A 23,810-nucleotide genomic window follows, 5' to 3' on the forward strand; every position below is an offset into this window, starting at 1 on the left:
AAATGGATGGGCGCTACATCCATTAGGCAACAGTAGCGGTGTATAGTAAACAACATTATACACAACTTCGGACTCATAACAAGCTTTTGATATTATCAATCGGAACTCTTTCGGCCAAGAAATATGGTTTAAAGTGAAAACCGTCTTTGAAAATATAAGCTGTTTTATTCGTAAGCTGTTTACGGTTACTGCCATAATCTCAAAGCGGATCTCTGTATGCCTTGTGTAAGCCCGGGCTGTAGATCATAAGGTGTACCGCAAGGAGTGTCCTCGGGACCTTTACTGGTGGAACCGTCTTGACTAGGATATATCTTGTAGTCTCAACGGATTTATGAGCGTCGTGCGTCTATCTTGTTTTCTTTAGGAACTAAATCTCCATACAACTCGTTTAAAACTTGATCTTTTCAAAGTCGATGTTTACTAAAGTGACTGTTTATGAAAACAACTAAATACATGTTTTTATTAAAACCAACAACTTTCTACTAACGCCGTCGAGGTTCTCTACTATCCAAAGCTAATTGATTTGGCAAACACCCTGTCACATTTAAATAGGTAAACCAACGTAAATCATTCAATATAAACAAAACGTAGTTCATCTGCGCGTGAGCTCGTGTTGGCTCCTTATTTGTTTTACAAGACACCAAGATTTATTTACTATAAGTAAAGATAACGGTTGGTTTTAATTACTCTGCCTGGTGAATGTTTATTCTAGTTGCTGTTTTGTGTAAACTTAAGCTACTCGCTAAGTCGTGGTTAAACTTCGTAAGTTTGTACGTGATGTTACTTCAGAGTGGATAACATCAGCGTAATATAGCATTTTGCGGTTTTATCATGCTTGTATGTTCATCCACTGACCTAGTTTCATTGGGTGCACAAACTTCCTGTAGGCTAAGCTCGGACATAATTGTAAATGGTTCAACCTACACATGTTTATACCGTGAATGTTCATTCGCAACTACTTATTCAATTGAATATAACTAGATGATGACATTTTTGCCGGTACATTTTCAGGCTGCTCGTTAATTTTTATACAATGTAAAGCTGAACTTACCAGATCGATGATAAACCTGATTATTATGCCATCCTCAAGCATACTGTCATAAATTCGCAACAGTGCATCCATTAATAACGTTTGCTATATCGCACAAAGGCATCAAGGAATTTAGCAAGCCACTCGACCGTAGTATGAGACAGATAAAATTGGCGAGACGTCCCACATTCATAATTTATAATTTAGTAGAATTGATCGTTCCACTTTCTGGATCGCATTAGCCTATTTATTAAATTAACATTGTATTCAATGCAGCACATACTTTATTATCTTTGCAAAGATTGAAGCGGAGTATAGAAACTTTAGGACCGTTTCTATTCAATCGCGTTTATTGAGCCATATAAATAAAGTGAGGTGAACAATTTTTACTACATTATCATTAGGCTTATCTGTCGCTTTAACACCTATCTAATGTATTTTAACAACGTGTTACCATCAAATGCTTCCAGTTGATGCTTTTTATGACTCCGTTCATATTACATTTATGATAGTATATCTTAAAGTTAGTTTTTAGTTTACGTGTACATTACACGTGTGTATTTGTCACTTTTAAACTATCTGATACTATTACATTACACGTGTTCATATGTATTTTGGTTACTGAATTACTTTTACTTGGATTGCTTTCGCCATGTTGGTGTTATTCAATATTATCTTATCTCGTTTCTTGGTACGTGTGGTGCACACGTTAATATTTTGTTACGCCGCGCTGTCAACACATTATACTGTCGAGACGGCGGCGCAGAAACTGTCTGCCACTAGAAATAAACTATCTTGTCCCACATTGCTGTCGATAACGCTCAGAATAACTAACCAATTAGTAGGGGAAGCTTACGAAACAATGTTGTCATAAAGAACTCAGTTAAATATTACAAAGATACAAAGACGCGGGTTGTTTGTGTGAACAGTTGTCTTGCCACATACATTCAACTTATGTTTTTATTCATTCCAACATTTATTCGTTTCTTCTACTTGGTTGTAAAAAAGTAGTATCGAACGTGCGAAATCTCTTTTAGACTTTAGTATCCTGATATCCGTTCTTAGAACACATTTTCTTGTTGATGCATTTAAAAAAATCGATTTACAGTCTTCATACGCATTTAGATCTATATCTAGTAAGGTGGTATACTATAAAAGTATGGTATCGGCGCCTCAACATTGGCCACAATCGTCCTTATAAGGTGCAATGCGAGTTACCGCAGGAATAATTAATTGATCTTAAAGATCCTTGAGCATGAATACGATTAACTAAGTGATCGTTAAAATATTTTGAAATAATTACAAGATATCTTAACTATCTCATTTAACCGTTTCACCTTGTGCATTTGGTTATCGGCGAGGCTTATCTTCTCGTGAATTATCTCAAATTATAAACATTGCATTGGAATTGCAAATACGTTATCAGAATCTAGTTGGTTTAGTACTTGCGCACATCCTCCTTATTTGAGTAAGGTTTCATGCTTAACGCTGACTGTTTTGGATACGACAACATTTTAGCCGGGCTTCTTCACGTTAGGAAACATGTTGCCAACAAAGGAATTTTAGAATCCCAAAGTATTTCTTGGGCAAGAAATCACGCTACGTGCTCGGGGTGGTAAAATGGCGAAAGCGGTGGATGCCAAACGCGTCTATCCAACTTATCCGCGAACAAATATGGTCATAGACTCGGCAGGAGTCGAACCTGCTATCTATGTGCATTGTTACCAGTAATGTGTTTACACCGATAATGATGAAGGATGTATAAGTTGATGCTATGCCATGAATAATACATAAATTAAAATTCTAATTGGAATCGAACCCGCTGTATCGATGTCTTATAAACATGAGATGATAATGTAGAAATTTTTCTAGGAATACATAAACTGCTGTTCTTGATCCAACGGTATTTATAACAAAAACTCAGACACAAATAAGCAAGTAGTTGCTGACTGCAACGTTTTACTTCGCAGATGCACATTTTGACATTATGACTCATTCACTCAGTAGGGTTATGCGGGCCAATACTATAGCAACTTAACTCATACAATTTAATGATCGATGGGGTGACGTCATCCACACTGGCTCATTATAGAAAAACGTGAATACCATCTGTCACGTTTTCCGATTAATATAATATAACAGTGAATCAGTTTCCCTTTACCATAGTCCATAGTCTCAACACCTTTATACGGTATGTCTCATACTTCTCTGCCTCTGAATATCGTTTAAAAAAATTTGAAATCATTGACCTCCTTCACCGACCTCACAATTGTCTTTTCATTTTACAACTTTTGTCTGCATTTGGAGTTCATATTTATTAAGTCTGACGGCATATCTGCATTTTGAACCTTGACACAAACTGTCCAATATTTCCAATTCGCCCTCGTCATGCTCTCAGTCTTATTTATAGTAACTGCAACACAATTCGTGATGTTTATAAATAAACTGTTCTAGATAGTGAGCAGTTGATGCATGTGCTTTGAAATAAAAACAATGCAACAGTCACAATAGGCGGCGGTCATACATGGCCTCACATGTTACGAGTGACAGTAAAAGTGGTCATAATAAAGCTATGAACGCATTCTAATCGTTGGGAATTTGATGGGTTGAGAGTTCGTTGTAGATCGTAATGTTTTTATACTTCTCATGGTGTTCATGGTCTCTTCTAAACCCCTTGGGCCTTACTACAAAAACTTTAAACCCTGTTTTACGCTTGTCTAATAAAATTTTGGCTGCAAAATGAACCTTATGTCAACGTCAGAATTTGACATTTTTTTAGACAAGGCATAAACTGACGTTTAAAAGTTTTTGTGGTAAGACGGCTTAAGTTTTGTGACTCTTTGATTGATAAATTATATTCCAATCCTCAGTAAGTATGCGGTTTACAACGCAAATGGCTTATCAGCCTTCTTAGCTATTCTGATACTTGCATTCCTACTCGTAGATAATAAACAAATGAAGCGTTTGGAATCCCGATTCAGTTTACTGCTTGTGGATCTACGGATTTATTTATTGACATGTTTCTCGATCGTGAAACATTGCAGGCTTATCACCTACCAACCTTACATGGACATTTTTGAGATCCAATTCCTCGTTTAATTTTTCCTGTACCTATAATAAACTAAAGCGACATAAAACAATAATATTTTGACATACACTCAATTCCAAACGCCAATGACCTCCCAATCACAGCGCACCTTAAAGAGTAATAATTTAAAAAGTTTTTCTAGCTACGAATGACTCATACAATTAGATGTTATAGTTCGTTCATCTATCGAACCAGCTTACGTGACTCACGGTTCAACGGAAGCGAAACAAAATCTCCACGACAGCGAAAACCAGTATGCGTGTACCTCCCCTGCACTTACATCTTGGGGTTCAAGAAGCTCTACAATGTTTTACAGTTCATCCGCTCCTAAAGCAATGACGTCATCACTGATAGTTTTTTTTTCGTCGATGAGTTCGTTCGCCAGATGATGAAGATCCCCTTTTATTTTTATTTCACCTCTGATGACAGCCATGTGTAATTCGAGTTCGCTGCCAATTCTTTCATTACTTTTCTTACGTTCAGTTACAAATGTATGTATTCGTCTGTTCTCATTCTCTAGTGTACGCTTAATTATCTTTACCGCTATTTCGAAGTTTTCTCCGAGTTTTATTTTATGGCAAGCAACACGGTCTTTTTGTTGTATGAAGAAACTAAGCATTTTATTTAAGTACTCGCTAACTCACACTTGAAGCCATTTACGTAGACATTTACCTGATGGGTACCTGTTATAATGAAGGGCGTAAAGATCTTACAAGATCATCGTTGAGGATTTTCTCTGCAATTCAGTAAACATTTATTTGCAATTATGCTTATTGATAGTCGTAAATGCTACTCACCTATTAATAAAATACTTCCGCTAATGAACGCTTAACAGTAATTTCTGAACATAAAATAATATTTAATTTCCTCTTGCAGATTTCAAAAAGGACTGGTCTGACCACGCTCTTTGGTGGCCTACACGTAATAAGTGGCTGTCCAGACCGAAACACACCCTTGACCAGTATGGTGTTCATGCTGATGCTGCTCTCCACTTCACACCCATGCACAAATCCATCAGGATCCAACTACCCGACCTCAGATACATTGACTGCAAGATTGACTTCTCTATTGACACCTTCAGCGCCGTTGTACAACTGTGTAAAAGTCTTGGTAAGTTCGATTCTTTATAACTTGCGTATGTGTTTTATATATTTCTTAGTTAAATAAGTATAGCTAGAAGACTTCGGTGAGAAGATAACGTTTATGTTAACAACATAATATGCCAGAAAGATTTCAAGATCTCACGATACATTCAACATTTTACGATACCCAACCATCAATGACTTGTTTTCCAATTTATTTTTCTCACTACAAAAGATCGTAAAGGTCATATTTACTTTTATAGCAAAACTTTTACGTTTCAACACTTTGTAACGGTACTCGATTTACGATCGGACTTTTATGCCTTATTCGGCATTACAAGATCTAACCCCGATATCGATGTATTTTATCTCGTCCAAATGTTAATGCTCGTAAAGTCGATCATCTCGTAAAACTTGAATGTTTATTCTGAAGTGCCCAAACGATGGAGCTTGTTATAACATTATATTACAACTATTTGATATTGTTGATCATATTTATGGGAGCATTTGCCCCCTGGAGAGTTAGTGTAGAAAAATAAGCTACCGAATTTGTTATGTTAGCTAACATAGATTCAATTAGTTTCGGCCCTATACATGGCGGCATACATTTATTGAGTGGGTTTAATTGCCACAAGGAACCTTGTATCAATGATATCACAGTCACTAATGATGGCTACTGATACTTATCTCTATTTATTCTTGACCCTTCTAACATCTGAAGTCACTAAATCACTTATAACAATTGTCATTTCTTGCAGGTATACGTCACCCAGAAGAACTATCTCTCTGCTATCCCCTTGAGCCATCCCACCTGAAACAGAACTACCAGAACTTGAAAGAGGCTAAAAGGATAAAGTCTTCACAGCCGCCAGACACGAACACGTTTATTGCAGCGACCAGAGGCTCCTCAAATAGTTTGGACAGGACCAATGGGCCATGCCCTGCGACTCCGCCTCCACCAAGATCACTCTCCGCTACCCCTGTATCTGGACAACAAGTAAGTTGTTTAAAACAAAGCTAGACATCACTTGGAAACAAAAATAATGTAATACTAATCTTGTAGAAAGTATGGTGGCCCTAGCATAGTTCCTTGTGGAAACCATGAGCTTATTTTAGCATTTTCGCATTCCACTGCTTACGTAAACGAACATTTTTGATCTGTTCCATCCAATTCCTGCAAGCAGACAGTTTTCGGTTTCTTTGAAAACGCAACAATAATTGTTCATGTGTTAAGAATCTCGGATTTATGAGCTCATTCATTCGCTTTACATTATTCAGCAGTTATTTTAGTTAGTCATACAAACAAGAATAGTGCAGGAAAATGCATCTGTTTTACATCATATGATGTTTATGTTACATGCATGTTTACACATAAATTATGCCGGTTTTGATCGCTTTTGCCCGTAACTTCTGAGTTGGACATTAACAAAAAGTCGTCGTAAAAACTTATGCAGCTGTTAAAATGTTTTTAGTGTTTTTAACTAAAGAGTACGTTATGGATTTCAATGATTTAATTTTGCGCATTTCTTCCATGGTCATGAATTTTTGTGCTGTAACAGCTGAATTACTAATTACCTCGCTACACTAGCACTCAACTGCAGCAGCCTTACGAGTAAATTATGCCAAATATGAATTAAAACAAATAAGGTTTTGCTTAAATATTGAGCCTGATTCATTGTGCCCAGGCCATTCACGTCACAGGAAAACTATTGATTTTAATGTAACTAATACTTATGTACCTCGTAATTTTTATGGTTTAATGTTAGTCATTTACCTAGTATTCCCTTAACCTATTGTTAAATAAACTAACAATAACGTAGCCGTTGAACAAAGCTGGTTCTGATGGGTACCTACGGATACGCCTTTCTAAAAGTCCGGGAGTTATGCTTAGAAAAACTGAGATCTTTACCTTTAGGTAACATCAGAGTCTAACTTTTAATTCCCTTTATGCTAATCTATAGGCAGCCATATTTTTGGAAGTTAGACAATTTAGAGTTTCCGCTACAACTCTGAGAAGCCGTGAAATTAAAACATCTATTTTTTCCAAATATTTCAGTATCAATAAATGTTTATTTCCCCTTTTCAGAACGGCACGCTCCGTCGATACGGAGGTGTATATAGCACACAAAGTGACGGCTCCAGCGACGGGGGGTACTGCGGGACCCCGCCTCGGGCCGCCTCCATGGATGCCCTGGACTCCATAGCCGACTCCCCTCTGGAACCCGACACACAGTCCCGGGAGTCACTTCTGTCACCCAAGTCTCTTATGGAAAGAGCTAGAATGAATGTTGGGTATGTATTTTGGCTTTATGTCTATGGTATTGTGCCAAAGCGAGTAGAGCAAGTAGAGTAGTACCTGTCGGTATAGTCTATCAGTTTTGACAAAAAATTCTGTAACGTTCAATATCGATAAGGATCAAATATTTGGAATTTGGAGCGAAAGGTATATCGACCTCGTTGGTTTATGACGTCCAAATCAAATCGCCTCCTAAGCTAGTAGGCCATATTTTTGACGAACAGTACTGATACAAAAGTATAATTTTACAAGTGTATTGTGTAACTATTCTATGGAACAACTAATGGAGAATATTAAGAATGGAAAACCCCAACATTTCATAACTGTTGCCCAATATGAGGATGGTATTCAGGGCGGTCAATGAGTGCTAGGCGGAATGATTTGTCACTCTATGCGATGATTGAAATCACTGATGACTGTTGGTTTATCCAGCCCTCAGAGGTTTTTTTCCCGTTGTGAATGAATAACATTCCAGTGTTTAACTAAATACCTTCGTTTGTTTGAATGACGATGATGACAGAGGAGTAATCTCTGTGTACTGAGTACTCAAATGGGTTCAGTAGGTACTGAGATTTGATGTTTAAACCAAATAGTCATACATACATTTCATTTGAAGTCATTTATGAATTTATCCTATTAAACTTCACAAGAATTAAAACAAGATTTTCCAAAACTGATTACCTACTTATCGATAAGTCAAATACTTAGATCATGTAAGTAACTCAACTACAAACAGGTCAAACTGAGAACCTCCTCTTTTTGAAGTCGGTTAAAAAAAATCGCTAATCACCCTTTTATCCCCAGCTGGCTGGACTCATCCCTCTCCATCATGGAGCAATACGTCCGCGAATGGAACACCTTACAGCTTCGCTTCAAGTTCTATTCGTTCTTCGACCTGACGGCGCGGGCGCAGGACGCGGCGAGACTCAACCAGTTGTACCAGCAAGCTCGCTGGCAGATACTCATCCAAGAGGTTCAGTGTACTGAGGAAGAAATGCTGCTGTTTGCTGCGTTACAAGTAGGTTAAACTTACTGTACCATCATCATAGATAGATGCCTAGCATTTTTCCAACTATGTTGGTTTCGGCTTGTCGGCAGTCTAACCGGGTGCAGTTGAGTACCAGTGTGACACATGACGTGACTATTTTACCTGCTCAACCCATTTAGCCTGTCAACCTGATACTGTCTAGTTTTTACACAGTAATTTGAAAATGACCTTCAAGTAACTAGGCAGGTTGTTAAGTAGGTAACTATTATTTACCTGAAAGGCAAATAAAATTACCACAAAAAAGTGTCTACCTTATAACCAAAAAACTTTACCAAACATTCAACAAAAACACTTGCCTGCTGTTGGAGTTGAAACTGCTAGACAAAACTACTTTGAGTTTATTGCTGTGAAGTAGTTCAATAGGAACTGATTGTTTTGGTCACGCCTAATACGTTACTTGACCTACAAGAAGGCGCCCGACCTACCTACCTTTTTAGCATCTTCGCTCATCTTTCCTTCCTCCGTATGATGAACCTAAATTATTTTCCACAGCTCCAAATAGAACTGCAAACCCTAGCGGGTGGCAGCGTTGATGCGGCGGATGGTAATAGTCCAACCCAAGCCAGCGCCCCTGAAGATGAGATAGATGCAGCATTATCAGCTCTTCAAACTCAGCTGGAAGGCGGCCCCGCACCGCATAACGATATCACGCATGTGCCCGAACTGGCCTCATATCTTAAATATCTTAGGTGAGTTTTAATGAAGTTTTTTTTAGTTATTTTTTCATATTTACAGGGACAGCGGTTGACAATGAGGTCGCAATTAGAAGGGGGTCTCGCACCGCTTATAGAAAACTAGCTTCCGCCCGCGGCTTCGCCCGCGTAGTGTTCTGTTATATCGCGTTTCCAAGAGAATTCTTCAAAAGTCCGGGATAAAAACTATCCTATGTCAACTCTATCTCTGTACCAAATTTTATTAAAATCAGTGTGTTACTGAACTAATCAGTGGTTTAGACGTGAAAGCGGAACAGACAGACAGAGTTACTTTCGCATTTATAATATTAGTAGGGATTAGATCTTCAGAGTAGGGGGAGATTATCAAGTTTCAATACACTATAAGGGAGAAACTAGAATTATAGGGCGACATGATTAAAATTTACTCAGGATTTTTGAGAGACTAATCTTAAGCGCTATAACATAAATTTGATTGATAATGACTGTGAATTTGTGTTACTTCATTCACACCATTAATTCAGGTTCATCTTAATTCGTGTTATATTTTTATCAGTTATACAGACCTTTATATATTTCTATGTATTTAATATTATTATACCTATCTTAACTACAATATATCATGTTATTTCTAAATATTTACATAATATTGTGTTTCTTCCATCTTCTGCGGGCGACCAGCAAGTGTAACAACGAATACTGTGCTTTGGCGTAAGATACTTATATTTACCCTGGTTTTCTTATCTAATCGCAAATTATATGTATTGAGTACTACACAAACCTGGCTATTAATATTGTATATTATGTCTATGTATTGTTGTATAACATTGATAATGTATTTGTAATTGTTGATAAACCTAACTATGTATTTAAAAGGAACTCCTACTAAATTACTCCCGTACCTCTCAGTTGAATTGTACCTAAACCACCAATTTCTTTGTAAGAAAAGCAAGTAATTAGACTTAATTGTTACTGTTGTGTAATATCAATGTGAAAACTGTTGTTTTGTTTCGATGTCACGTTAAATGTTCGTAAGTTGTCACGCTTTAATACCGATGTTAATAAACTCGTTTACACCAACGGATCGCTTCGATTCAATGCATATTATATTCGGAGTCAAAAAAAAATATACATAGCTCCCACGTTACCTAACTTTCATAGCTCGTTGAGCGATGTAGACTTCTTTCTACGAGAATACAAACTATCGATATAAACTGCACCTGTAGTTCAATTTTCGATTCAGCCCTTTCAAATCTTCGTAAAACAGCACTAGTACGGGCACAAAACGTATTATCTACATAATTTCAAAAGTAATATAAATTAATTATTTTTCGTTACTTTCAGGCCAAAACGTTTCACCCTGAAAGCTTACAAGCGCGGCTGGGTGTCGTGTCGTGACGGCGTGCTGCGTATTCATGCGTCGCGTGAGGCGGCCGGGAAGGGAGAATCGCCTTCGTATGCTGTGGAACTTAGAGGGGCTGAGGTAAGGATTTAGAAAGATTTTTTATTATTTATTACTGCAGTAAAAAAAATTACAGCCTTTTAATCGTGCCACTGCTGGGCTGTGGCCTCCTCTCACACGAAGAAGGATTGAGCGTTAATCACCACGCTTGCTCAATGCGGGACATTTTATCTAAAAAAATGCATTTTAGTGAAAGATATTTCAAGTATCTACATTTCTCGCCAAACTTGATGTTTTCTCGAATCAAGCAACTGCGTGCATGGCCATAACTGTAGTCTAAAGTTATATGCGAGTCGCCATTCAGTTAGCAAGAACAAAAAAGGGAACTTAATTATGCCTCAATATTATTTTTACCATATTCGTCCTTTCTACGACAGTATTATGTATAACTTGTAATTTTTTTCACAATTAGGTGACTCCGGACGCCCATCCCGCGTCGGGTCGCTACAGCATCAAGTTGGAGGTGCCCGCCGAAGATGCCATGCACGAGATGTGGCTCAAGTGTGAGAATGTAAGCACCACATTTTTTTTTAAGGTTAATTAATGATAGTTGTAATTTATTTTTATCACCATTCTTAATTGAAGATTTCATACTTGCATATAATAACTTTTAATAGATATTCTATATATCTACACTTATTTTTAATTAGTTAAATTAATTAGTTTACAATAGTTTTTGGAGAAAAATTATATAAAATAGTTATTATCTACACAAAGAACGGCCTAAAAAAAGCCAAATAAAAATTCTCACTGATTCCCTACATCACACTCATTCTTTCACTGTGCACCAGGAGGAACAATACGCCGAATGGGTAGCGGCTTGCCGTCTCGGTTCCCGCGGGCGTTCCCTCGCAGACGCCGCATTTGCGAGCGAAGCTGCGGCCGTACGCTCATTGCTGGCACTGCAGCGGCCGCAGCCAGCTGCTGCGCTCAACCAGCACTCGCTGCCTCATCTCGACCATCTGCAGCCCGAGAACTATCTTGCGCCAAGGTTCCTCAAGAAGCTTAAGAGCAAGGTAAGCTGAGACATGAGTTAGTTACAACCTTTCTATCGTCCCACTGCTGGGCATAGGTCTTTTCTCACACGGAGAAGGGTTGAGCGTTAGTAGAGCGGCATGAAAGGTTTTTAATCAACCCTATTTTTTTGAGTCAACATGAGAATTGGGGCGAGAAAAGAGGAAGAGGTTTTTTGTGTTTAAAAAAATGAGGAATTGGATATGAATGATTTCTTATGATATGATTGAATCTTTTTAAGAAATGTTGTGTATTTAACTTTTCAGTGCATAAGAATCATTTAAGACCAGTTTGAGAAGTAGCCATTTTCGAATATTTTAAATTTTATCACCAAATACCGGAATATTCTTTAGTTTAGTTTACCAATACATGTGATATTTCAGAGTTGCCAAAAGAAAAAAATCATGATTGGCTACTAATTGTTTCATTGCTTTTTTCTTTCTTTTATCCAGTTCACCCAACGCGTGCTAGAAAGTCACGCGAACGTGAAGGACCTACCTTTACTGGAAGCCAAGCTGCAGTACATTAAAACCTGGCAGAACTTACGCGACTACGGACAGACGATGTTCGTGGTACGTTTCATGGGACACAAGCGAGATGAGATCATCAGCATTGCCAATAACAGGATCATGCGACTGGATCCGAACACTGGAGACCATATTAAGACGTGGCGGTTTAGTAATATGAAGGTGAGTGAGCTTACTTTAAAATAATTTCATTTGTAATTCCTAATCGTTTTATTAGATTGGCTTAAAATCAGCAGTTTTTGACCGCCTACCGGCCGGACGCTTATTATTTTTTTAGAGCAGAATAGTTGTTGAATATTCAATATTGTGAAGTTTGTTTGCAGTAAATAAATAAATAATTTCCTCACTTGTCTACAATATCAGAAATTGAAAAATCTGCTAGTTAAAATTTGCTAACCGTATTTTCTTTTTTTCCAGGCCTGGAATGTAAACTGGGAGATAAAACACATGATGGTGCAGTTCGAAGAGGGCAACATTATATTCTCAGTACAATCCGCCGACTGCAAAGTCGTCCACGAGTTCATTGGAGGTTACATATTCCTGTCCATGAGGTCCAAGGATGCCAATCAGACCCTCAACGAAGAACTCTTCCATAAGCTTACAGGCGGGTGGACGTAAACAAGTCGCCCAAAAAGGTTTTAGTGAAGTAGGCCATAAATAACGAAAACTGACAACCCTAAACGGGTACTCCAGAATACTGAATACTAGGCCATAAACGTTCGTAACAAATATATAGTGCAAGTTCAATAGTGGCAAATAATAATTATATATTTTTACTATCCGTACAACACTGTGTAATAATTATTTAAAAGTTATGAATGAATGGCCTTGAATATGTGCCTTTTGACGTGCTAAACTCCGATAGTGTATGATAGTTGATATTTTTGTACCAAGAGGATGCATTCGTAATATTCAAAACATTTACTTTAGATCTATATGTAGTGCTTCCAATAACTTCGTATGTAGCGATCTTGTAAATGCCAAATACATTTTTGATGCAGAATATTAATAAATGAAATGCTTCCGTACATTAATACATCACTTTATTGTTTTTAATGTTAGCTGTAAGAAACATGCGATGGATATGAGCTTTTAAATATGATAAGTTTAAACTTTAATGTTTAATAAATTGTAGCGTTAGATTGTGTGGGAGTGCCATTATTTGACATAATAACACTTTTGATGTGTGACTATGATCCATTTGGTGCTGTATCATTCAACTAGTGTATGTGCCCATACATAACATTGGGTGGCCTTAACATACTATCTGTACTATGTTTTCATGTCTTAAAGTGTAAAAAATATGAAAAATCTTCAATACAAACATCAATTTAAACAATGAAATACTTTGGTGTTTGAAATTAAAATAAGAAAATTGTTTACATTTTAGGACTAGAAAAACAAGTATAGAAGATTTTATCGTATTTTGTTCTTTATTCATTGTAAATAACATCGGTATTTTAGGCACATAAAATAAGTTATTTTATACCAGTGACAAATTAATTCTAGATTAATGTTTTGGCTTCATGTTGTATACCTAATTAATTGCAAAGATTATTTTATTATTGTTGACTACTAGTCTCATTGAGATCGCATATAATGCTGTCATTTTTATTTAATTAAGTATCATAAAATTAGATTAATATTATCGAGTATTAACATTATCTGCCTTATTTTATTGTGGAGTTCTGTACAAATTGTATGTACTTTAATTAATAATTTTTGAGTATGTTTGTAAATGAATGACGTAATAAATGTAAATGAATAACATTTTTCTTTGTTTTATTTAACTTACAATTCCTTGCTTTAAATATGCAACACTTTTTTAAGCCAGAAAGGTTGACAATCAGTCTTCCCAAAAAGTACCTAACTGGGTAGCGGAGCACTGGTACTCAGCTGCATCCAGTTAGACTGCAAACCAACCCCAATAGTTGGGCAAACGCTAGGTAGAAGTTGAAATATGGCCCGAGTCACACCGAAATGGCAGCGGCCGGCAGCGAGCACGACATTATTTTATACTGAAAAGTACTCGCCTCGTCGCTGCAATTCCGATGTGAAAAATTCACGCATCATTATTGAAAGTCTTCCCACTATCCATACATAGTTAAATATCGTTCATGATAAGCTGATACGTCAGGGTTGACAGGCGGTATCGTCATCACGACGGAGCACGCCCCAGCTGGGTTCACTCCATACTCCGAGCCTGTCATACTCCAGAGGACTTTGGTGCTCCGGTCACTGGTAGGACTGGGGTACTCTTCAACTGTCATTATGTCTGTTGAGCTGTCACCTGAGCTGGTTACTGCTAGTAGACAGTTCCCTGTAATGGAACGAAGAAATATATATACAGTATCGAAACCAAACTGAGGCAGACAATGTTGTAAAAATGAATGAGTTTGTTTTTCTATGGTAGATGACCCAATAGGCTACTTTTATCCAAGTGTGGAACTACTTGTAATGCTACAAATTACTGAACTTCTATGCAAGAACCAAATATATTTTTTCTCCATTTACAACTTACTCATCGAATATCACTTACCTAAATTACAAATAGCCATAGGAGAATGACTGAAACACGCAACTTGTTCTAAAACCTTATCCACATTCGGTCGAAATCTATACAGATTCGGAAAATAGCACTGTGATACATAAATATATCCTTTGAAAGACACTAGAAACTTCGGCGTCATATCTGTTTCAATAACTCGAAGCCATCGGTCGTGGTCTCCGTTATCTTCGTATCTGTATATATGTTTGTGGCCTATCACATAAACTGTGTTCTCGTGGACGCAGGCCGCGGGAGACTGCACTGGATCAGGTAACTTGGCTATTTTTCTGTAAGTCCTCTGTTTTAGATCGTATATGATGGCGGAGTCTGAAATTATCCTGAAATATGTAAAATTTACATAGAATATGCTTACAGAGTTATGATAATTTATCTCTATTGGGTATTATATAACCCAAATGTACTTGTGACATCACACTTATTTCGTCTGGCAAAAAGAGGGGTTCGCGCTTCAAGCGAGATTCTGAATGGAGTCCTATTGGATACCTATCTGTTAAAATGATGGATATGAAATTCCATATGAATCATCATATCTCTGGGATATCAAAGTATAGGGTTTTTTTTGTTATGACCAGACCAGACATGTTTTTTTTATCCTACTTAAAGAGCAGTGGTGAATACGTACACAAATAAAGAACTCTTATTAAATTCAAAACTTTTATTGCAACTTACAATTTAAAACTTTGGAAACTTGTATTGTTAACATTACATATTAAGGACCATTTTTACCAACAAGATAAACACGTTTTAGGAGAATTTTAGTTTTCACGAAATTTTCAACTTCATAATTTCAAGGTTGTCGTTAAAACTACCGATTTCAATAAACGACTGTCGGTGAAATTGGCCCTTGTAGTTGTATAATCACGGTTTGTTCCGATATCCAATGACGTCTACCAAACCAAATCAACTGTTATTAAAAACGTTTGAAATATTTTCGATCTTTTACCTGAATTTGGCCTGTAAAGATACCTTTAAAATATTCTTGTTTTTTTACTGGAACCAAAAACTTAGCGTTGTTAATAAACAGCTGACTTGGTATGTATAACTTATTGCCTAATAGTTGTGACGGATTTTCTTGTTTTTTCGATATTGCTACGAAAGTTAATAATTGTTGAAATTGTTCATATGTCATCCCAAATATAAAATCATTCGGTATTTCTTGAGTGTCGTTTATTTTCAGTTTGTGTTTTTTTATCAAATGATAAGTTGCTTGGATTTCGGCAGGAGATAATTTTGAAAGTGTGCAAATTATTTCGTCTTTTGGTACATAAAGCTTATCTCTTTTCAACAAATCTTGAACCATTGGCGGTATAATTAATCCTTTAGAAATTTCAATTTTCCCATTGCTGTTCTGATTGGGAGTAGATAAATACCGGATGTTGGATCTCATAATATTCTGTACTATTTTATTTCGTTCTAATGGACTCTGTATGAATGGAGATATTAATGTTACAGGAGAATCTTGGAAAGCAGGTATAGGGAATCTTTGTCTTATCAAGTCACGTATAAATGGCAGGGGCCACCTTTCTCTGAGGGTATCTTGTAATGTGGGTACCGGGTGTCCTGGTAAAGGCTTCAGTTTCGGCTTCGGTTTACCAGGTACCTGGGGCGTTGGTGCCGGGATCTCTGGCATATCTGGCACTGGGAGCTCTGGCACTATGGGAATGGCCACATCTGGGAACCCAGGGATGGGAAACCCTGGTAAATTCTCCCCTGGCACACTGGGTTCGGGTATCTCTAGTGGTGATGGATTTTCTTTCCTTTTGGGTCGGACGGGTGTCATATCAATCCCATCTAATTTGTTGACACCTATCTGAGTAGGTTCAGGGGGAACTTTGGTACACATGGTGACTTTCCTTATTGCAGCTGACCAATATAAGCTGAACATTTTCTTCATGTTTACTATCTGAAATAGATGTACGAATTAAAAAAGGATAAGTCGGTATTTGAAGGGTATGATTTGAACATCTTTGGCAGTCAACAGAAGGTTTGACAACCAGTCTTAGCAAGGAGTACGGGTTGCGGCAGTTTGAGCTTCCTATTGAGGCCCATAGTTAGCCACCACGACCCTGTGCCGTATGTCACCAGTGGCAAGTGGCAACACACATTGGTCACAAAACTTCGTCTTTAGGTACCGCGATATTGGGAATGAGAAGATATCACGTAGCTTCCCAAACCTGCCCAGCCGAGTTGGATGGACCTTTTTCTCGAAGTTAGACATACCTAGTTGAACGATTTTATATAAATGCTCCTTATACCTTATAAAGCAAGTTCCTGTGTAAGTTGATATCGGATGGATCTTTCCTTGAAGTATCCACAGGGACAAGAGCTTTCGTTATGTCGCAAGTAACACATATATGCCTTGGTCCCAAGCGCGCGGGTTTGTAGCTTTGCGCAGTTTCTACAGATTTTACTGGTAGATTTGAATAGCAATTTGAACATAAATATTTTTTGCTTGAGACCTGCAAATTTAAGAATAATTCATTAAGAGAGGAAGAATTATATATTTGATTAATTCAATTCACAAGTACTGTTAAAACTTTAAGCATTCAATATAAAACAGTCGTTTACACTCGTCAAATACATCGGCTACGTCCTCATAACTGGCCAACATGAATCGCACCCCTCCTAAATCTCTGAAGACCCCCAGACCAGGAATATCTCAAGCTGTTCCTGACATTGCTTCGGGTTCCAGATACGGGGAATCAAATGTGAATGTCGGCAGGAGGGGCCAGCGGCCACATACCTACGACGCACCCAGCAAATCGGCTGTGGACTCGTCTTGCGCATGTTGGGAATGGAAGAGTGAGTTCATGCAGCTGCTGACTACATGGCGGACTGAATATGAGCAGAAGCTGTCTTTGTGGAAAGCTGAACATGACGCAATGATATCCGCACTGGTTAAGGAAGTGTCCGAAATTAAAATTCAATGTGTGGCCATTCATAAAGCTACCATTGGCCTTGAAGTAAAGTCAGCTAGTCACCAAATGAGAACGAAAGGCAAGGATCAGGAAAAGAGTCATGATGGAATGCAACTCTTAAGTATGGTTCCGTCTACGTCCCAGCTAACCAATGCTCCACTACCAAACCTCGATGCTGGAAAGGTAGGGGATCCCACAGCGATTGAGCTAAAAAGGAGCGAGGCGAATCCGCGAAATATAAACTCTGATAGTAAACCGGTTGCGTCAGATACATGTCAAGCTCCCATAAACAGTGTATCCTTGCCACTGCCTACTGCTGCAGCGGATGTTACATTGAGCGATACAGACAAGGACGGGAAATCGAAGGACGGTTGGACTGAAGTTCGACACAGGCGCTCCGACCGTTCACTCAGTAATGTTCTGCGTGGGACAGCGGCTCCTGGTACCACAAATTTAGAGGCTTCAGAAAGATGGAGATACCTGCACCTCTTCTACGTCAAGCAGGGTACATCGGAAGGCCAGGTACGAGATCACCTAATTACTATTTGTGGAACTGATGTTTGTACGGTGGATGTGCTCAAACCCCGAGGCAAATATGCTTCCTTCAAGTTGGGTGTGCCCTCAAAGCTGGCTGAACTAGTTATGGCACCTCAAAGCTGGGCTGAGGATATATGCGTCAAACCATGGCGCCGCAACTTTCGTGGCCAAAGCAACGACCCCCAATAACCACCATACCATTATTGCTTTACCCAGCTCTACGGATCGCAACAACTATCTGCGGATACTGTACCAAAATGTGCGTGGGCTAAAAACCAAGTTACCAGCGTGGCGATCTAGCTTGTTGCTTTCCGAGCACGATCTGATAGCCGTAACTGAGACAAATCTTGATAGTTCTGTAGAGGACTCCGAAACATCAATAGGAGATTGGCGTATTCTACGCAGAGATAGAGTGACTCCGGGCGGCGGAGTGTTGCTTGCTGCGCGCCCTGGCATTACCATGAAGAGACAGCGTGATCTTGAAACTGAATGTGGTGAAGACTTATGGGCAACGATTATAATTTACGGCAAGAAAATATATGTATGCGTTGTCTATATAAAACCCTCTGCAACTGATGAGGATTACATGGCTTGGTTTTGCAAAGTTGAGAACATTATCTCTAATTTGAATGGAACTGTAATGATACTAGGTGACCTTAACTTGAAAAGTGCCTCTGTAAATGTCAACAATTATTACTGTTACTTCTTAAGCTTCTGTAGTATGAATGAGATGAATGAAGTGTGGAATATGCGTGGGAGTAAGTTAGATGTGGTGTTGGCTCGGGAGGGCAGTGAAGTGAACTGTGAGCACGTGGAAGGTACGGAGCTGGTTCCAATCGATTTGTATCACCCTCCATTAGATATTGCGTTTACTTTCAAAACGCATAAGGAAAGTGAAAAATTGGATCCCAGCAACATTGATCGAAGTAAGGATTGGAATTTTGCCAAAGGGGACTACGCAGTTTTAAGTGAACAAATTTCTTCTGCTCCCTGGCAACAAATCCTTAATTGCGATGATGCCCCCTCTGCAGCAGATAAGTTTTATTCAGTGATTTATAATGTCTTTGATTCTTCAATTGCAAAGAAGAAGAGAATGAACGCTGATAATAATAGAAGGTATCCGGTATGGTTTACGCGGGATATTGTGAACGACACTCAGCGAAAAACTAAACTCCATAATAGTTGGAAGCTCTCGCGATGTGAAGTTACATATGCAGAGTTCAGTAAACTACGGTCGAACTTAAAAGAGAGGACTCAGGACGCCTATAGGTTGCACTGCATCAGCGTTGAAAATAGTATACGCAAAAATCCACGACATTTTTGGCAGCACTTTTCTAGCCTGAGAACTAAGGGTGGTTTCGAGCCAAACGTCATCCACAAGGGTGAGACTTGTTCGGGCGTTAAAGCGGCCGAGGCATTTGCTGAGTATTTCGCCAGCGTGTTTCAGCCTGATGCACCTAAATTAGACCCAAAGTTCTCCAATCTCAGTGGTGTGAGTAATAATATTCCCCTCCCCTGCATAACCCCACCTGACGTAGTAAAGGGTATTGCCAAGCTTAAACCCTGTAGCTCGATTGGCCCAGACAACATTCCACCCTATGTCCTTAAGGGATGTAACGATACCCTGGCAGCTCCTCTATGTCATATTTTTAACTTAGCCCTCCAGTCCGGCGTATACCCTGAGCAATGGAAAACTTCGCGAGTCACTCCCATCCCTAAAACCTCTGACAAAACATCAGTAGAGGAGCACAGACCAATTGCTATCCTCCCAACCATCGCCAAGGTCTTCGAGCATATTCTCCACTCTTATATTTACAAACACGTAAATATACTTCTGTCTGATGCCCAACATGGTTTTAGACCGGGTCGCTCCGTCAATTCAAATTTACTGGTTCATGTAGACTACATATCGAGTAGCCTGGACAACAGGAGGCAAGTCGATGTTCTATACTTTGATTTCCGAAAAGCTTTCGACAGAGTTGACAACGATGTGCTTTTGACAAAGCTGGAAGCCATAGGCTTCTCGGTCGAATTCGTCAAGTTCTTCTCCGGCTACCTGCGCGATCGCAAGCAGTTTGTCAGACACGGTTGCTTTGAGTCTAAGCCTTACACCACCCGCTCGGGCGTGAGTCAGGGATCCATACTGGGGCCGCTTCTATTCTTAATCATGATTAATGACTTGACCACAAGAGTTAAGTTTGCCAAATGCCTGTTATACGCCGATGACCTAAAATTGGTTGCTCAAATCAGAACGGACGAGGATTGCAAACTTCTACAGAGGGATATTGACGCTGTTTATGTGTGGAGCATGGTAAACAACCTACCTTTTAATATTGGTAAGTGCCACGTCATGACATACGGCAGAGGGTTGCGACCGATCCATTACAATTACAGATTGGGTGGTGAAGTATTATCTCGAGTCACCAACGTAAAGGATCTGGGCGTGACTTTCGATAGATGTTTGACATTTAAAGACCACATTTCTTCCCTCGCGAAGGAATCCTTCAGGCGCCTGGGCTTTGTTTTGCGCAATGCTCGCGACTTTTGCAGTCCCAATGTCATCCGATTACTCTATACCACTCTGGTTCGAAGCAAGCTTGAGTCAAGTGCCTGTGTCTGGCACCCCTACACCGCTACTCAAACACTCATGATTGAAAAGGTGCAAAAAACCTTTTTGAGGTACTTTTTCAAAAGGTTACACAACTTTTTTCCCTTCATGTACCCAACTAACTATCTGCTAGGGATGTTAGGCTTTAACTCCTTGGAGGTAAGACGAGGCTTTGATCAGCTCATGGTAGCTTGTAAAACCTTACGGGGCCAAATCGACTGCCCAGAGCTCCACAGCCTTTTCTGCCGCATATTCACCCCCGACAAATACATCGGTCGCCGTCAGAGCTGCAGGCACAATCTCTTCGCCCCACCGACATGCAAAACAGTCGCCAGAGCTGAATCTCCTATATGTCGTACTCTTAAGACGCTCAACGCCCTTCTGACTGCCAACCCTGAATTTGATGTGTTTGTGGATGAGTGGAGTAAAGTGAAGCGTGTGTGTTTGGGGTTCTGTGAGAGAAAGTATGCAAGAGCGTCCACTGTTCCTTGTTAGTTAGATAATCATTGAAATGCTGTCGACTATAATATGTTTTTACTTTTGTTTTGTTTTGATTTAATGTTTCCATGTTAATTATTGTAATTGGTGTTGCACCGTTTTAATTAACTATAAATAAATAAATAAAATAAATAAATAAAAAAATAAAGTTAGCAATGGAAACTCAAAAAGTGATACATACTTATATTTTTAATTGACTTACCTGTTGCTTGCAGGCAGAATAGTGAATAATTTTCGAAAAAGACTCAGATGCCCGTCTCAAAAGTAATACATTCCAAGACAGGATCGCATCACAGGACATTTTATTGACTTGATTAACCCAGTTGTAAGCTATGTTACATACAATAATTAGATTCAATATAAATTTTAGAAGTACATAGCTGTCTTATTATTATTTCATGATTGAGTTCTAAACTCCATTTATCAGCATTTTGATTGTGTTAACTATGATTTATTTTGTATAACTATTTTCTTTGTAATGGTTTTACATTATTTACTTAACTGCAAAAACAGATTTTATGATTTTCTGGAATTCATTTTTTGGCATATGTGACACACCTGTTGACGGATTTGTCAAAGTTTATATAGATTTATTTTTTTAAAGGAAATAGCCAGTGTTTGTGCATTGAGTCTTCTCAAATTAGTTTACATACCCACATAGGAATACACAAAAAAGACCATACATTAAGAGATTAATCACAGTAAATCTGTTATCTAATACTGTTAAACATTTTATAATGTGGGTAACCATCAATTTAGGGACCAGGATTTAATTAATTTATGTGGTTTCCATAAAGTATGGTATCAAAAATTTTAATCCCAGATAATAACAAAGACTAGAGGGTTAGAATAGCATACAACTAGAAAAACCTTATGGCTACATATATTTAATTCAGGTATCTAAATAGTTCAAAAACTTACCTAAATGCGCCAACGCCTCCAAGTATATACAATGAGTCCTCAATAACCACAACGCCAGCATGCCTTCGAACAGGCAACTGTACTCCATGTTGAATCCACTCATTTTTATGAATATCATATACTTTCACATCCTTCATAAAAATACCCGTTCCTCTCCCATATTCCCCACAAAGTACAACAATCTTCGTACGACTCCACGAGGCTATGTTCCACCCCCATAAGTTTGTTTCCGCTACCTCCATCCATTTTTGTAAACCTGGCTCCTTTGAGTACGTAAATAAATAATTTGGTGACTTTTCTGGTGCCTTGTCTTTGTTAGACCACATTGGCACTGCCGCTGTAAACCTCAGTTTACGGTGAATACTTTCCTTAACTAAATTCAGTACTTCAGTGTAAACTTTGAGCGTATACAATTCACATAATATTTGTTTATGCTGTTTTATTGCTGACAGAGTTAATTCATAATCAGCTGCTAATTTGTGCAAACAAGCAATTATTTTTTCGGTTAAACTATTTACGTAATCTTTTGTTAGATCTTTCATTGCTTCTAGTTCTTCTTTTGTAATTCTATCCATATCTATACAGCAAAGTATTATAAGTAATGCATCCGCACCCATCTCTTGGTGTTCAATCCATTTCAATCCGAATTTAAACACTTGCAGTTCAGACTCTATGTCCAAGTATGGATGTGATAAATACCAGAATAATTTATTTATATTTGGAACATATTCTGGCTTCATAGATTTAAAGGAGAAAAGACCGTAAATTACCGCAGCCTGTTCAAGTTTCACCGATGCAGCATTTTGTGCAATTTCTTTGATCTCCATCCAATTGGACAATGATAATTGCAGCTCTAGACAATAATCTATTTGTTTAGTCAGTTCTGTTATTTGTAGAAAATTTGCAGCAATTGCGAGGTCCCCAACAGTGGCTAAAGAATGCTCTGATATGTCTATCAATCCTAATTCCATATATCTTAGTATAATGTTCATGGAATTGGCATCCACAACCTGGAAATTAAAAAGAAAAGAATGGAATAGTGGTCTGTTTATTTAGAAATTTTATATTTCGAAAATTACAACCTTAGTGAACAGCTGTGTTTCAGTCAGTTCATAGCATTTAGTGAACTTTATATTAACTTTTTGTTTTCCAAATATAAACTTAGTAAATATACTTATTTATTTAATTAAATAAACGTGCTTACATCCATGGAGATTTCGTGCTGTTCATTTTCAACATAATTCCCGCCAAACATCGCTCGAAAATAATCACTATGCTCACTTAACATGTCTTTTTTTACTTTGAAAACTTGACCATCGACTACTAAGGATACTTCTTGCTTATTTTCCATTTTCAAAACTTTGTTAAAAAGCGAAAACTTGAATACGAGAAATCTCGAAAAGAAAACAAATATTTTTAAATATTTGACAATGACGGGACAACTGACAAAAGTGACAACTTATGTATTACATGCATTGACATATAAATAAATAATATAATTCTAAGCTCGATGATTACATGTGTATTACAGACAGATTATA

The 23,810-nt window shown here is 38.2% G+C and overlaps 3 protein-coding genes across 7 annotated transcripts in view; 1 reads left to right on the plus strand and 2 right to left on the minus strand.

The window, feature by feature from the left end:
- Nucleotides 1–13,988, plus strand: part of LOC124640387 (unc-112-related protein-like) — a 38,636-nt gene extending 24,648 nt beyond the window's left edge. For 3 of the 5 annotated variants that reach the window (XM_047178142.1, XM_047178141.1, XM_047178144.1), the window contains 11 exons: nucleotides 4,995–5,228; nucleotides 5,959–6,197; nucleotides 7,287–7,492; nucleotides 8,301–8,514; nucleotides 9,037–9,233; nucleotides 9,897–9,926; nucleotides 10,560–10,698; nucleotides 11,090–11,188; nucleotides 11,469–11,693; nucleotides 12,144–12,380; nucleotides 12,636–13,988. In XM_047178142.1, coding sequence (XP_047034098.1) covers nucleotides 4,995–5,228; nucleotides 5,959–6,197; nucleotides 7,287–7,492; nucleotides 8,301–8,514; nucleotides 9,037–9,233; nucleotides 9,897–9,926; nucleotides 10,560–10,698; nucleotides 11,090–11,188; nucleotides 11,469–11,693; nucleotides 12,144–12,380; nucleotides 12,636–12,836 — 2,021 coding nt within the window. In that variant the 3' untranslated portion in view covers nucleotides 12,837–13,988. The remainder of the gene's footprint in view (nucleotides 1–4,994; nucleotides 5,229–5,958; nucleotides 6,198–7,286; nucleotides 7,493–8,300; nucleotides 8,515–9,036; nucleotides 9,234–9,896; nucleotides 9,927–10,559; nucleotides 10,699–11,089; nucleotides 11,189–11,468; nucleotides 11,694–12,143; nucleotides 12,381–12,635) is intronic. The other 2 variants (XM_047178145.1, XM_047178143.1) reach the window with 1 other exon arrangement.
- On the minus strand, nucleotides 13,245–23,715 carry LOC124640389 (kelch repeat and BTB domain-containing protein 8-like). Its single transcript, XM_047178147.1, has 4 exons — nucleotides 23,474–23,715; nucleotides 22,270–23,279; nucleotides 14,758–15,104; nucleotides 13,245–14,538 (listed from the first exon to the last, which is right to left on the minus strand). The coding sequence occupies exons 1-4, from the start codon at nucleotides 23,618–23,620 to the stop codon at nucleotides 14,309–14,311; spliced, it is 1,734 nt and encodes a 577-aa protein (XP_047034103.1). The 5' UTR covers nucleotides 23,621–23,715; the 3' UTR covers nucleotides 13,245–14,308.
- LOC124640392 lies at nucleotides 15,428–21,784 on the minus strand. Its single transcript, XM_047178150.1, has 3 exons — nucleotides 21,551–21,784; nucleotides 17,043–17,246; nucleotides 15,428–16,690 (listed from the first exon to the last, which is right to left on the minus strand). The coding sequence occupies exons 1-3, from the start codon at nucleotides 21,647–21,649 to the stop codon at nucleotides 15,698–15,700; spliced, it is 1,296 nt and encodes a 431-aa protein (XP_047034106.1). The 5' UTR covers nucleotides 21,650–21,784; the 3' UTR covers nucleotides 15,428–15,697.
- Nucleotides 23,716–23,810: the final 95 nt, after the last annotated feature.

Source organism: Helicoverpa zea, chromosome 20 (genome assembly GCF_022581195.2).
Source record: "Helicoverpa zea isolate HzStark_Cry1AcR chromosome 20, ilHelZeax1.1, whole genome shotgun sequence".
NCBI classification, from domain to species: domain Eukaryota; kingdom Metazoa; phylum Arthropoda; class Insecta; order Lepidoptera; family Noctuidae; genus Helicoverpa; species Helicoverpa zea.